The following is a 15,866-nucleotide window of genomic DNA, read 5'->3' on the forward strand; positions in this document are numbered from 1 at the left end:
TGTTTGAAAATGTGAAGATTTTAAAAAATGTTTTTTTTTTTTATGTGAATCACATTTTTATTTGGCGTACCCCCAACGGCATTGCGCGTACCCCTGGGGGTACCCCAGTTTGGGAATACCTGCCCTAGACCCACTTCAATTTGCTTACCGCCCCAATAGGTCAACAGACAATGCAATCGCCATCATACTGCCCTATCCCATCTGGACAAGAGGAATACCTATGTAAGAATGCTGTTAATTGACTACAGCTCAGCATTCAAAACCATAGTACCCTCCAAACTCAATGCCTGGTACGGCAACAGCACCGCAGGGCTCTCCAGAGGGTGGTGTGGTCTGCACAACGCATCACCGGGGGCAAACTACCTGCCCTCCAGGACGCCTACAACACCCGATGTCACAGGAAGACAAAAAATATCATCAAGGACAATTACCTCCCTGGCCACTGCCTGTTCACCCCGCTTCCATCCAGAAGGCAAGGTCAGTACAGGTGCATCAAAGCTGGGACAGAGAGATTGAAAAAAAAACGTATATCTCAAGGTCATCAAATTGTTGAACAGCCACCACTAACACAGAGAGGCAGCTGCCTACCTACAGACTTGATATCATTGGCCACTTTAATAAATGGAACACTAGTCACTTTAATAATGCCACTTCAAGAATGTTTACATATCTCGCATTACTTATCTCATATGCATATACTGCATACTGTATCCTACACTACCTATTGCATCTCAGCCGCTCTGTCACTGCTCACCCATATATTTTATATTTATATATTCTTATCCCATTCCTTTACTCGATTGTGTGTATTAGGTTTTGTTGTGGAATTTTTTAGATATTAGGTTTTTGTTGTGGAATTGTTAGCTATTAACTGTTCGATACTGCTGCACTTTATGACCCTTCACAGGGGGATGAATGTGCAGAGAGGTGGACGTTGCTGGCCATGCCGATGTAGAAAAACTCCCCTGCAAACATGCTGTGGAACTGCTCCACCTGGTGCGGGAAGAGAAACACCGCTACATCTCAAATGACACCTTATTCTCTGTTGACTGTTGGAGAATGGGATGTCATTATAAGATTTTAGACTTAGAGAATGTGATGCGTCACCTTCACTTACTGGACAGGACTGGACAGGTGGTGTGGCATGTGTTAGCCTTGTGGTCAAACGTCCACCCCTCTAAGCAGCAGGTCCTCCCGGGCTTGGATCAGCATCAGTTTCTCCTTGGACACGTCAGCGACAGACGCAAACTGAAACAGGCAGGCAGACACAAGACAGTACAAAACATTATAATACAGGACAGGACAGCTCTGTTACTGACAGTACATTTATTTACATGTGTAACATACAGGTCTTACAGTGTATATTTATGACAACACTGGCCAGGGCTGAGGACATCTCATTGTCACCAAAGGGATTTCAGAACTGGCAGTTGAAGCAGTTGCAATTGAGCTGCACAATATGAAAGCAGTTGCACAATATTTCTGGGGGTGGCAGCTAGCCTACCGGTTAGAAAAGCAGGCTAGCAACCAGAGGGTTACAAGTTCAAATCTTAGATGGGAAAATCCTCCTAGATAGATTGCTTGCTGTTGTGCCCTTGAGCAAGGCACTTAATTGCTCCAGCTGCACTGCAGCTGACCCATTGCTTCCAGCCCCTTGTGTGTTTGTGTGTGTGTGTGTGTGTGTGTGTGTCTTGGGGGGGGGGTTGAGAGCATAAATACACATTTACATACTCTGCAAGCTTGGAGAAACAGGAAAAAGTCTTCCCACACTTCCAGTCAGATGCAAATGTATTTTAATTATAGCTGAACTTTCTGAGTCTTATTCCTGTTTCTCCAGTTTTGCCTTTTGCCTCTAGCACCTTCACGAATCAGCTTTGGGTGTGCAGTAGATTCTGCCTTTTTACATACTCTGCAAGTTTAAAAAAAGTGAATCTTATTTTAATATGAAAATGACATGTTAATGACATACTGTATGTTTAGTATGTAAACTCAGCAACAAAAAAAAGAAACGTCCTCTCACTGTCAACTGTGTTTATTTTCAGCAAACTTAACATGTGTAAATATCTGTATGAACATAACAAGATTCAACAACTGAGACATAAACTGAACAAGTTCCACAGACATGTGACCAACAGAAATGGAATAATGTGTCCCTGAACAAAGGGGGGTGAAAATCAAAAGTAACCGTCAGTATCTAGTGTGGCCACCAGCTGCATTAAGTACTGCAGTGGATCTCCTCCTTATGGACTGCACCAGATTTGCCAGTTGTTGCTGTGAGATGTCACCCCACTCTTCCACCAAGGCACCTGCAAGTTCCAGTATATTTCTGGGGGGAATGGCCCTAGCCCTCACCCTCCGATCCAACAAGTCCCAGACGTGCTCAATGGGATTGAGATCCGGGCTCTTCGCTGGCCATAGCAGAACACTGGCATTCCTGTCTTGCAGGAAGTCACGCACAGAACAAGCAGTATGGCTGGTGGCATTGTCATGCTGGAGGGTCATGTCAGGATGAGCCTGCAGGAAAGGTACCACATGAAGGAGGAGGATGTCTTCCCTGTAACGCACAGCGTTGAGATTGCCTGCAATGACGACAAGCTCAGTCCGATGATGCTGTGACACACTGCCCCAGACCATGACGGACCCTTCACCTCCAAATCGATCCCGCTCCAGAGTACAGGCCTCGGTGTAACGCTCATTCCTTCGACGATAAATGTGAATCCGACCATCACCCCTGGTGAGACAAAACCACGACTCATCAATGAAGAGCACTTTTTGCCAGTCCTGTCTGGTCCAGCGGCGATGGGTTTGTGCCCATAGGAAATGTTGTTGCTGGTGATGTCTGGTGAGGACCTGCCTTACTACAGGCCTATACAAGCCCTCAGTTCAGCCTCTCTCAGCCTATTGCGGACAGTCTGAGCACTGATGGAGGGATTGTGCATTCCTGGTGTAACTCGGGCAGTTGTTGTTTCCATCCTGTACCTGTCCCGCAGGTGTGATGTTCGGATGTACCGATCATGTGCAGGTGTTGTTACACGTGGTCTGCCACTGCAAGGACGATCAGCTGTCTGTCCTGCCTCCCTGTAGCACTGTCTTAGGCGTCTCACAGTTCGGACATTGCAATTTATTGCCCTGGACACACCTGCAGTCCTCACGCCTCCTTGCAGCATGTCTAAGGCACATTCACGCAGATGAGCAGGGACCATGGGCATATTTCTTTTTGTGTTTTTGCGAGTCAGTAAAAAGGCCTCTTTAGTGTCCTAAGTTTTCATAACTGTGACCTTAATTACCTACCGTCTGTAAGCTGTTAGGGTCTTAAATACCATTCCACAGGTGCATGTTCATTAATTGTTTATGGATCATTGAACAAGCATGGGAAACAGTGTTTAAACCCTTTACAATGAAGATCTGTGAAGTTATTTGGATTTTTACGAATGATCTTTGAAAGACAGGGTCCTGAAAAAGGGACGTTTCTTTTTTTGCTGAGTTTATATATGCATATACATCCTGAATGCTTCCCCTTACTGTATTTGCCTCCAGGCCAGCCCTGCCATAATACAGCACCTCATCGCTGGCGAGAACAGCTATCACACCACACACAAGATATTAGTGTAGCATAATTTACAACACACAAACACACAAATGTGATTCACACCGTGGAGACATTGTTTGAGTCTAATTTATGACACCTGAACACTCATAGACACACAAAGAGTTGTCAATTAGAGATGACCTGTTGCTTGCCACCTGCACAATTGTGACATTAGGTGGGAGGGTGGCATTCTCTTCTCCCATCACGTACACTGGCACAATCACAACACCTGAAAACCAAAATTGTCACTAAGTTATGTCAGAACTGTGAGACGAAAGGATATTCTTTGGTCACCGGCTGTTATTCTTTAAATAGACTAATACCACAAAGAGAATCCAGCATCCGGCTGAGCCGCCTCATGCATGGGGACCCTTTAGTTGCTGATTGTGTAGTACCATGGTTGGGTGAGTAGAGCAACATGTGTGAAGGGCAGATTAGGTGGCCTCTCGTGCCTGCTAGCTAGATCACATGGATGCTGGACGGCAGGTCTCGCGTGGGTTGCTCTTCTTTCTGCAGAGAGTGACTTGCGGAAATGTTCCAGAAACAAAACTGCATGCCTGTGACTGTTTGGTGACTTCAGGCAGGACCATGGTCAATCTCTCACCTTTGGCTGTTCAATATGATAGCCTCAATGCTTGACACAGTGGGCATGTTGAATAACCCTCTGATAAATTCCTGGGAAATGAGATTGAGAGTTGGCTTTAGGGTGTTGATTACTTTTTTAAAGCTTTGACCTGAGGGACTATGGACTATGACCTTGAATGCTTTTGCAAAAGTTTGATTGCTACTGTTAACTTCAAAGAAGAACTTTGAGGTGACATTGACTGACAGAATATCAAAGCTCATCGTTGCCTTGGGGGCCATGTAGAACTGCTGGTCCTCAAGAGCAGGGTTCCCAAACTTGGTCCTGGGGTCCCCCCTGAGTGCACGTTTTGTTTTTTGCAGGACCGAGTTTGGAAAACCCTGCTCAAGAGGACTCCCCAGATTGTACAGCAGAACACAAGAGCACACTTCCTGTTGACAAAAAAAACTATGCACAACTATGCACAATGTTCCCATGACTTGAATGGAATGTGTTCCCCAAATTATAAAATGTTAGCATTTAGAAACAGTGCCAGGGAAACTAAACTAAAGCATGGATTGAAGTCATACCTTGTCCATAGAAAGCTTACAGGGTAAGGAAACCAATATGCCATTTTGTAATTTGGGTGAACTATCCCTTTAAACATGTTTATTCATGATCTCTTACCTAGCTTGATGAGTGTCTGGTGACATTTTTTGCTGTTCTAAAAAGAACTAGTTAGAAGGGCCTGTGTCATGTTAAAACTGCGTAGAAATTCAGGAAATTAGCTTTGGGGGGGGTGACCCTCTGCTTTTCGGTATTATATAACGTTAGTAGTGCAGCAAATGCGTTGTTTCCGGAGAGCGTTGATGGTCTTGAACGTACCCTTCTTCCTTTCCCCTGTTCCCGGGCAAAAAAAAATCTGCTACTAAAAAAACGCTAGGCGCGAGATAAGAAATTGAATCGCATGAGTCTGGTTGAATCGTTTTCCACAGTTTAGCTACTCTATTTTCAAAGTATTGTAACTTATAAAAGTTGTTTGTTACGGTTAGAGTCCCGCGTCGGTTGAACAGACGGGACTGTGAGGCAAGGCCGCGACAGTTGGGGTTTTTGGGAGGTTTGCTGGACACTCCTAGAAGCTGGGGGGGAAATGTCCGGTTGGCCGCGCGGGTAAGCCAATGCAATGGGTTTATACCGTTTATCTTATTCAGTAGTGAAAATGAGCCATGTGCATCAACTTATTCCACCAGAACCTGGAACTGTGACTAGACCAGAGAGCGAAAATGCCTTGGTAAATTGTGACGTTATTACCTCCCAGTGGTCTTCGTGTGCAATTTGGTTGTGATCCCGGAAGCTAGTCTCGCTAGCTAACGTTGACTGTTCAGTAACAGTTAAACAGCCCGTTTAGAAAGCCGTTATCGTGGCCAGCAGTCGGCTAGTAGTTGTTTGCTAGCAGGCTGGACACGTTCGCTAACGTTACCGGCATCTTCACTACCAGTTGCAGTCAAGAATACGTTTTTTTCTGTCATGTAAGAATGTAACAATTTGCTAATCACAGTTTTAGTTACCAACTTTTAAGTAGCACGGTGCATATTGTGGCATTGATTGGTGAAGATATTACTAAATGTATTTGCCTAAATGAAAGGTCGTATCGCTCACAGCAGTAACATGCAGTTTGTTGATTAGCTAGCTAACCAACGTTACGTTGTTTCCAAGACTGGTGGGGTGGGCCTCATGAATTTGTTACATTCATTGTATGTGAAGACCAGCTTGTTACAATGTTGCGCAGTTTGAAGCACATGTATTGGAATTGTATATTTCATGTTGCCACTTTTTGTTGCAATCCACAGACGCGCAAGAGGTACTAGGGCTGTAGTATTGTAGTTTGTTCGATTTGTATTTTTAGTTGAAATAGCTTTGGGTGCACTTTTAACGATAGGGACCGGGTTACTTTTCACTTTTGGAGCGTTGTAATAAGCAGGACCATTTATGTCATAATCAGCTGGCCTGCATTTGTTGGCGGAAAACCAGGCGTTACAACCATGTGTGGTGATCATTTTGTCCCAACCGACTGAGAGATACCACAAGTGGAAGGCTCGTTTCGTTGACAGGCTCAGGCTGAATTTCGGCGCTGTACCAACCGTCATTGGGTACAGCACCGTATGGGACATCACCAAGTGTAAGAGACAGGTAATATTAGCGTTCTAAATGGCCAAACTGGCTTGTCAACCTTGTGGTAGAGAGGATACTGTCATAATAAGTCAAGACTTCTCGAACAGCTCAAGTGAACAGTGCTCACATGTAATAAGTTCAGGTCAATAAAGCTGCTGGTATGAGTATACTAAGTGATGGCAGCTGTGTAGGAACTTTGTAATTGAGGGGCACATCCATGCCTCACATAAACATCAAATTCCATAAAATCCAGGTGTGCCAGGGTTTTATGCCTGCCTCTGTTCTCTTCTTGGCCGTGTTCCCCTGCTCAGACGTTCTAATGCGTCAAGCAATGGTTGCTTGCCACGTTATCGACTGTTGTCGGGCACCAGATTTAAATAACATAGATTAAGTAAAAATCGACCTATCCTGGCGTTGTAAGATCTGGCATGCGTCAGGAACGGCCTGGGCAGAGGAACGTGCCCCGTCTCATAGTTTTCTACCTGTTTATTTGCAGCATGCAGAGTGAAGATGGAGATGAAATGCTGTGTGTTGACACAGACTCTGATGTGGCGGAACAGCGGGAGAGTTATAAAGTTAAAGTGAAATGGACGCATGAGGAGGTGAGTGATTGATCTGGACTGAACTCTGGGCCTTGTGTCAGAACTAAGATGGCCTCTTTTACTTGTATACTGTCCACTGTAACCTTAACACTAACCAGAAGCTCTCAGCCCTGACCTAAAAGTGCTATGAAGGAAGAAGAGAATAATTGCTGCTCTAAGTAGTGTAGTGGTATGTTCTCTAAGTTGTTTCTCTCTTGTACTTGCAGGATGAGAATCTAAAGATCCTGGTGCACAACTTTGGAAATAGTGACTGGACAACTATCGCCAGCTTCCTACCAGTGAGTGTTGGGGACAGATTTTGGGATAGATATAGCACAGGCTATATTGGCAGAATTGTAGAAGAGAATTATAGTCCTATTTTTTTCTATTATGCAGGCTCTTATTAATAGTATCAATCCTGTCTGTGAAAACCTTACAAAAGTAGATTTCTTATAGGGACGTACAGAGTATCAATGTATGCACCGCTATATGAAGGCTCTAGATCCAGATTTAATCAAGGGGACTTGGACCAAGGAGGAGGACGACAAGGTGAGCAATGAAAAACAAATGCCATTATACAGACATATATAGATAGATTATTGTCCTTAGAAAGTGAAGGATACATAATCTCTCTCATCATTGTTCCTCTCTGTAGGTCATTGAGCTGGTGAGTAAATATGGGACCAAGCAGTGGGCGATGGTGGCCAGGCACCTGAAGGGTCGCCAGGGGAAGCAATGCAGGGAGCGATGGCACAACCACCTCAACCCGGACGTGAAGAAGTCCTCGTGGACCCCAGAGGAGGACCTGATCATCTACAAAGCCCACTGTGTCCTTGGGAACCGCTGGGCGGAGATCGCCAAGCTTCTACCTGGAAGGTAACTGACCACAGCAAGGTTCCACATTAACTTTTTTTTCTCACTGGGCCTGGCCAGACCAGTTGACCCAGAATCTCCTGTCCCAAACAAAATTTCTACTGGCCTGGACCTAGGGTAGTTTAAATACATTAGAGTTATGCAGGGCCCATAGATTAGAGTGCTGTCTCTCTGTTATTCAACTACAAATAGGCAACATTTTAATATGTGTTAAAAGCTGCGTAATATAAATTGTTAATGCAAATGTTTGCTTTATTCTTTGAAGCTGAGATCTACTGTGCCGTCGGAAAGTATTCAGACCCCTTGACTTTTTCCACATTTTGTTACATTTACAGGCTTATTCTAAAATTGATTAAATACATTAAAATCCTCAGCAATCTACACAGAATACCACATAATGACAAAGCAAAATGTTTAAAAACATTTTTCTTGGTGAATGTATTATATTTAAAAACATAAATACCTTATTTAAATAAGTATTCAGACCCTTTGCTATGAAACTCGAAATTGAGCTCAGGTGCATCCTGTTTCCAGTGATCATCCTTGAGATGTTTCTACACCTTATTTTGAGTCCACCTGTGGTAAATTCAATTGATTTGATATGATTTGGAAAGGCACACACCTGTATATATCAGGTCCCACAGTTGACAGTGCATGTCAGAGCAAAAACCTAGCCATGAGGTCGAAGGAATTATCCGTAGAACTCTGAGACAGGATTGTGTCGAGGCATAGATCTGGGGAAGGGTACCAAAAAATGTCTGCATCATTGAAGGCCTCCATCATTCTTAAATGGAAGAAGTTTGGAATCACCAACTCTTCCTAGAGCTGGCTGGCCGCCCGGGCCAAACTGAGCAATCGGGGGAGATGACCAAGAACCAGATGGTCTCTCTGACAGGGCTCCAGAGTTCCTCTGTGGAGATGAGAGAACCTTCCAGAAGGACAACCATCTCTGCAGCACTCCACCAATCAGGCCTTTATGGTAGAGGGGCCAGACGGAAGCCACTTCTCAGTAAAAGGCACATGACAGCCAACTTGGAGTTGGCAAAAAGGCACCCAAAGAACTCAGATCATGAGAATCAAGATTCTCTGGTCTGATGAAAGCAAGATTGAACTATTTGGCCTGAATGCCAAGCACCACGTCTGGAGGAAACCTGGCACCATCCCTACGGTGAAGCATGGTGGTGGCAGCATAATGATTTTGGGATGTTTTTCAGCGGCAGGGACTGGTAGGCTAGTCAGTATCGAGGCAAAGATGAACGGAGCACAGAGAGATCCTTGATGAAAGCCTGCTCCAGAGCGCTCAGGACCTCAGACTGGGGCGAAGGTTCACCTTCCAACAGGACAACAACCCTAAGCACACAGCCAAGACAAACCAGGAGAGGCTTCTGGGACAAGTCTCTGAATGTCCTTGAGTGGCCCAGCCAGTGTCCGGACATGAACCCGATCGAACATCTCTGGAAAGACCTGAAAATAGCTGTGCAGCGACGCTCCCCATCCAACCTGACAGAGCTTGAGAGGATCTGCAGGGAAGAATCGGAGAAACACCCCAAATACAGATGTGCCAGGCTTGTAGCATCATACCCAAAAAGACTTGATGCTGTAATCGCTGCCAAAGGTGCTTAAAGAAAACAGAGTAAAGGGTCTGAATACTTATGTAAATATGATATTTCATGATTTTTAAAAAATAAATTAGCAAAATAAATGTAGCTGTTTTTTCTTTGTCATTAATGGGTATTGTGTGTCGATTGAGTGGGGGGATCCATTTTAGACCTAATACTTTCCCGAAGGCACTGTACATTAGGGAAAAGGTGCCACTGTCTTCCTATGTTTGTAAACAATATAAGTATAAACAAACACTGCATAGCCTCAAAATATGGTTAAAACTATCATTTTGATATCATGGATGGTCAGTCCTTGCATCTATACCTCTGTCTTGAGTGGTTACATTTCTCCAGGCCCATTCCTCAGATTTTCAGCAACTCTGAGACGGGGTGTCCGCTTTGTCATTTTTTTCAATTCAAGATTCTAGCTTTAAGATGCCGTTGCCCCTTTAAGAACTGTTTTTTTGCTCTGCACAGCTAGCGTTTGAACACATCAACTCACTTCGCTAGAAAATTACCCGCAAGTTGTTTCTGAATGTAAGTCACTCTTATTATTATTATTATAACCCAAATCTACAACATGTAGTTAATAATTTTTGCTAAGTCTAGTAATATTTACTAGTTATTCGTGCTCTGATTTCAAGAAGTTGTTGTGGCTCTTGGTGGTGCTCGATTGAACGGCTAATCATATTGCTCCAATAGTGCCGTGCTGAATGCGATGCCGGCCATATTAGTTTTCAATGGAAGACCAGAGCAACGCACGGAAATCTCGAACTGAAACACGCTGAAAGGTTTTGGGCCTGATTGAGCCAGTGACTGTGAGATCTACTGGCCCAGACATGTTTTTACTGGCCTGGGTGACATTGTTAATCATCATTTATGTGGAACCCTGCCAAATGCTATGAAACACCGGTCGCATTCAGATCCTAACAGGATTTGATTATTCAAACAATGACACGTCCAATTTACTAGTCAATTTGAATAGAAAGTCATAGTGTAGTTTTGCTCTCCAGGAATGACACACCGCTTTTCTACCTCCGTAGGACGGACAATGCTGTGAAAAACCACTGGAACTCAACCATCAAACGTAAAGCCGAGATGGGAGCATATGTTATGGATGATGACGGGAGCCCGCTACCACCCACTTCTCTGGAGCAGGGCGAGGTCGGCCCTTTGTATTCTTCACATACTAACAAGCACTATGTTTCACCTAACCCACCACCTACTACTCTGTTACAGGGCAAGGTCAGCCCTTTGTATTCCTCAAATACAAACAGTCACCCTGTCACTTCCAACACTTTTAGCTATTTGAATTTACTTGAACAACAAACAAAAAAAAGAGGTATATGCTGTTGTTTGCTAACTTAGGTTATCTTGGCTTACAGGTAGATTTTCGTTGTGACGTTGTTTTGGACACGGAGCCTGAACCTCCAGAGGTGGTAAGAACGCCATATCCTTGACTCTTTCTCTGTTTGCGCATTACTCACCTATGTCTGTGGGAGGCCAAACAGCAGTGAGGTGTAATGTGTTCTGTTATCCTCCAACCAGGCATAATGGTTGTCACTAACCAAATGAAGCCTGTTGAGCGTTTTTTCTTTTCTTTTCTTTTTTCTTCATTTTTCTCCACAGTATAAATCTTGAAACGTTCAATCCTTTTCACCCATTCTCTTTGTTCTCTATAGATGAGGCAGTATAGAGAGGCTATAGACCCCATGCTAAAAATTAGGCCAAAAAAGGACTCTCACCCAGTCAGGTCAAAGACAGTGGTGTTCCCGCCTGTCTTAGCCAAGAGGGACTCCAACAGCCCCTGCTCTAGCTCCGGTCCTAGCAGCGTCCCCACTCTCCACCAGTCTCGCCAGAAGAGCATCACAGAGGCCGTATTGCGGATGATAGCGGAGGACATGCTGCCCCTCAGCTTCGTGGAGGGCTCAGGCTTCAGGAGCTTCATGTCTGTGATCGGCCCCCAATATCAGAGGCTGTCCCAGCGTGCCGTGGGCCTCCGTCTGTACGACGACGTGGAGAAGGCAATCAAGCCCCATCTGATCCGCGACCTGAAGACCTGCTTGGCTGCCAGCGCGGGCGATGCCGTTGTCCACGCCACCCTGGACCTCTGGGCCAGCCCCTACGCCGACCCTGTTGTCGCCGTGCAGTTGCACTTCCTGGATGATGACTGGCACATCCACCGGCCCACCGTGGCCTTTCGCCACATCGGCCACAAGAACATGAACGTGGCCATGGCCCGGGAGCTGGAAGCCGTGCTGCTGAGCTACGGCCTGTTCCCCAACAATCTGGGTTACATCATCACCAACGAGGCCAAGCACACCATCGCTGCCTACGACCTCTTTTGCGACTATAGGATCATGTGCTCGTCTCAGAGGGGCGACCCGGACGAGGAGGAGATGCTAGCCTTCCTGGGTGACAAGATGCCCACGGAGGACTTCTCAGAGATCCAGTTTGGCACGCGCGTGGGCTGCGTCGCCAACATGCTGCAGCTGGTGATCAAAGAGGCTCTAAAGAACTCTCGTGTGGTGGAGAACCTGCTGTCTCAGGTACACAACGTGGTGGCCTTCTTCCGCCGCAGCGCCTACTGGAACGAGGTGCTGCTGAAGGAGTGTGGCCTGTCACTGGCCCCTTCACCCGGCAGCTGCCGCTGGAATTCCACCTTTGTGTCGATGCGGCGGATGGTACAGGAGGCTGTGTGGGGCTCAGTCATGACCCTGCTTGCCCAGGCCCGCATTGAGGCCAAGGACTCGTCCAGCTCCCCGCCCATGGTGAGGGCCAAGCGGGAGCAGGTGGTGGACATCATCGGCCTGCTGGAGCCCTTTGAGGAGGCCATCCAGGTGCTTCAGAGCGATGCCGTCACCTTCTCCCTCATCATCCCCTCCCTGATCGGCCTGGACAAGACCCTGGAGACCCGCTCCACCAACTACAGCCACTTCTCCAAGGGGCTCCGCTCCGGCCTGCAAACACACTTCCAGCCCCTCTTCCTGCAGAGGGACCTGATCCTGGTCACGGTGCTGGACCCCCGCATTAAGCTCCAGCCCTTCGATGACGTGAAGCAGGAGGGGGACACCGCCTCCCTTGCCGCCCCCTCCAAGTTCCAGGTCCAAATGCTGGTCAAGTCATTGGTCAGCGACATGGATTCCTCGAACCCAGTGAAGCAAGAGGAGAGTGAAGAGATCCAGGAGGACTCTGAGGCCTCCAGCTCTAACAGTGGCAGCGGCAACCTCAAGCGCAAGTCCATCTTCAGTTTCCTCCAGCCTGCGGCCAAGAGCATGAAGCTGTCTGAGCTGGACCAGTACTTGTCAGAGCCTGTGCTGGATGGGGACGGCTCCACCCAGGTTTTCTGGAGAGACGCCTCACGGTTTCCCCAGCTGCAGAGAGCGGCCAGGAAGCTGCTGGCTGTGCCTGCCACCTCAGGCGGCTTTGATCGACTCTTCCCCATGGCGTCCTGCATCGTCAGGGCCAAGAGGAGCCGGCTGCCCCCTCACACCACTGAGAGGCTGCTGATCTACAGGGAGTCCCTGAGGGCGAAAGACGGGAGGTCCAATTTCAATGGCGCCACTAAACCGTCATAGACATGCTGAACACAGTGCCTGCTACTGCCCTATATATCTCATTATCAGCCCTGTGCGTGCAGGGTCTCTTACCCTAATCTGTTACTCGATTGTCATCCAAGTTTACATGATTGAACAATGAGCCGGGACAAAACCCTGCACACCAAGGATTGAGCTTTGAGGGCTGAGTGATGTCATGTCAACAAATGTAACACAACAGAAATAATACCTCTAAATAATGTTATTTTTGTAATTATGAAGTTAATACATTTTAGATATGTAAAAAATTTTGGAAAGAACATGTTTTGTACACCTTGTAATGGACAATATGGTAAGATGGCCAATTATCTTTGAGTGTATCCTGGAAACGTTTCTTTACTTTTTGTGTTTGGAGTTTGAATCTGCAAACAGATATCGGAAATGAAATCTTCTACATAAGCATTCTTTTCATTACCTACTGTAGTGTTTTCTTTAAAGGGGCAATCAGCAGTTGCTACAGCTGTTTTTGGACTTATCATTAATTTATATATACCCATTGATTCATGAAGAATATGACTTATAAATGCCTCATGAGCTTAACTCAACTGCCATACCCTATCAGAACCCGAAATATAAGTTTGTTTTACTCTAAAACTATATTATATTTTGATATCATGGATGGTCCAGTCCTTGCATCCAATGGCGCTGTCTATGAATTTGAGAGTGGTTACTTTTCTCTAGCCCCATCCCTCAGTTCTTTACTGAAACAGGGATGGTGAGGACGCTTTGTTATTGTTTCTGCTGCCGATTGCCGCTTTAAGGATCAAGTAGCAATACAGGGAACCTGTGTTACACAGTGACAATTGAGGTCATTGAATGGTGAGTGGTTTTTTTCTGATTTGTTTGGTCAAACACAACTTTCAATCAATGGACATTGTTTGCATATATTACTGTAAACAGGTCTTCATCTTGTTGACATATTTCACCAATAGAAAGTGCACTTTTCTCTACCTCTTCATATCTCTACAACTTTGAGGTTTCAGTTGCTTTTCACTGTGAACTCTTGCTTGGGGACTAATCGCATAGCAAGTAGTGCTAGAATAGTAGATTGATATACTGCTTTTCTTTTGAAGCTGCACAAATGTTAATTTGTATCGGCTTGGAATGAGTGATCATTTCTAAGTGTACTTATTTAAATAAAACAGTTCCTTAAGAAATTCATTTGAATTTGAATGTACAGTAGGGGCAGTTTTTGTTAACTAATGATGAGTAATGACAGAGTAAGATGCCTTTATACTGTATGCAACTGAGTCGAGCAGTTAAGTGGTTTCCTTGCCCAAGCCTATAGTATTGGCAGTATTTCCCCTCCCTGAGATTGTCTGGAAATGTCACTATTTCATTCTTTATTCTTATTAATTTTGTGAATAAATAATTTTCTCATTTTCTAAGACTAAAATGTGTCAGGATATCCACACAACTGTAATTTCTCCATGTATTTATTATATTTGCTTGAAACTAACAATGCCTTGAATGTATGCAATTTACTCCAATCATGTAATGTCATGGATTTCGATTTTTTAATTTTTTATTGGGCTTATTTTGGGGGAGATTGTGTTAAACAAATGCACCCCCCTCGATGTTTCATGAACTACTGGTAATTCATATAGTACTGTGTCCAATTTCCCTTTCTCTCACAAAACAACTGTCTTTAGTTGGGCTGAAATGTATGGAAAATAAAGACATACAATAAAATTGAATTATTTTGTCTGCATAATAATTATGTACAAATCCCTACTGAAGAATACACATCTAAAGGTTGTATCCACATAGTAGAGTACGCTATTATTGACAGCAGGTTACTATAAACCTCTAGAGGGCAGTCAATCGCAGGCGCGCTCTGAACGTTCCTGGGGGTAGAAGCCAGAGAGGAAGAGGCGAAGCGAGAGGTTTCACTCGACAAAATCTGTCTAAAATAAGCCCTTGCGTTTATATGGCCTTATTTTGGACCTAAACCCAAGTATTGTGTTTTTGAGATTAAACATTAACATCATATACCGTTTACAATAATCCGAAAAAGCTTGTATCCAGGTAATGAGAAACTCTGCCTGCACGGTTACACAGGCTCGGGTTCGCATATCATAGGTGTTGTGTGATGATGTTTTCATCGTATTGTCAAACAAATCACTTAGTTAAGGGCAGGCTATACCTGGGCAGTTCAATCCACCATAATAATTCTATAACTGATTTTTGCTGATACACCGTAGCCTACTGGATTAGGCTACTTTGACCCCTAATTTAAATAGATACATTTCTGCTTATAATTTCCGCCATTTGTCATTTATAGTTCGATACATGTCATAACGTGTTGCCCCAGAAGACTAAGTAAAGTAGTGCTCACCAGAATGATGTTTTACATCGATAGAATGAATGCATTAGTAATCTAGTTAACACCGGTAAAGTTGTCTGTTTTGTTTAGAGACCCGGTAGAAAACGCAATAACAGTGGAAAGATTGTTCGCATGCAAAATGTCATCAGTTTGACCGGTTTCAAGGAATTTAAATGCTGAAAAAACGATTAAACACATTTCTGAAAAGACTTCAGTTTGTCTTTGGTGCATATTTTATGTGGTTGAAATACTGTCTACTTGCACAACAGTGTCAAAGATAAGTTACACCTGCATTTGCATTTTTTCAAGAGATTCTGAAATAAATAAGTAGTATTTCTCCACTTCAGTTAATATTCAATTTAACCCATATTAACTTAAATCAGAAATATGTTTATTCGCGGATACAAGGATACTCGTCAGCGGGATATCAAATGTGCATGTAAACAGTTTATCCCGAATTAGAGTTTTACTATCGGGACTGTACGCATGTAAACGTGTCGCCTTGCCTTCGCGCAATTGGGACAACGACTCCCATTGTTAGGGCGGAGACATTGGCATCTCGTCAT

At 44.7% G+C, this 15,866-nt stretch overlaps 1 protein-coding gene and 1 long non-coding RNA gene across 8 annotated transcripts; one reads left to right on the plus strand and one right to left on the minus strand.

Moving 5' to 3' along the window:
- Positions 1–2,016: 2,016 nt before the first annotated feature.
- Positions 2,017–4,945, minus strand: LOC115131950 (uncharacterized). Its single transcript, XR_003864019.2, has 2 exons — positions 4,839–4,945; positions 2,017–4,264 (listed from the first exon to the last, which is right to left on the minus strand). It is a non-coding gene; the product is annotated as an uncharacterized LOC115131950 (long non-coding RNA).
- Positions 4,946–4,995: 50 nt separating this feature from the next.
- mybl2a (v-myb avian myeloblastosis viral oncogene homolog-like 2a) lies at positions 4,996–14,671 on the plus strand. Of its 7 annotated transcripts, XM_065020611.1 has the most exons (9): positions 4,996–5,680; positions 6,154–6,330; positions 6,820–6,925; positions 7,132–7,203; positions 7,361–7,453; positions 7,560–7,780; positions 10,422–10,542; positions 10,764–10,817; positions 11,061–14,671. In XM_065020611.1, the coding sequence occupies exons 2-9, from the start codon at positions 6,314–6,316 to the stop codon at positions 12,954–12,956; spliced, it is 2,580 nt and encodes an 859-aa protein (XP_064876683.1). In that variant the 5' UTR covers positions 4,996–5,680; positions 6,154–6,313; the 3' UTR covers positions 12,957–14,671. The 7 variants fall into 7 exon arrangements, with proteins under 7 accessions (XP_064876683.1, XP_064876682.1, XP_064876684.1 ...); XM_065020610.1 differs by having other exon boundaries at positions 4,996–6,330; XM_065020612.1 differs by lacking the exon at positions 6,154–6,330 and having other exon boundaries at positions 4,996–5,442.
- Positions 14,672–15,866: the final 1,195 nt, after the last annotated feature.

The sequence above is a fragment of the Oncorhynchus nerka genome, linkage group LG7 (assembly GCF_034236695.1).
Source record: "Oncorhynchus nerka isolate Pitt River linkage group LG7, Oner_Uvic_2.0, whole genome shotgun sequence".
In the NCBI taxonomy this organism is placed as follows: Eukaryota; Metazoa; Chordata; class Actinopteri; order Salmoniformes; family Salmonidae; genus Oncorhynchus; species Oncorhynchus nerka.

Bases quoted from the DNA above. Each gene is read 5' to 3' on its own strand.
- mybl2a (XM_065020608.1), top strand. From the start codon at position 5,302: ATGTCCGGTTGGCCGCGCGG. The intron at 6,926-7,131 runs GTGAGTGATTGA...TTGTACTTGCAG, and splicing joins TGAAATGGACGCATGAGGAG to GATGAGAATCTAAAGATCCT. The intron at 7,204-7,360 runs GTGAGTGTTGGG...GATTTCTTATAG, and splicing joins CTATCGCCAGCTTCCTACCA to GGACGTACAGAGTATCAATG.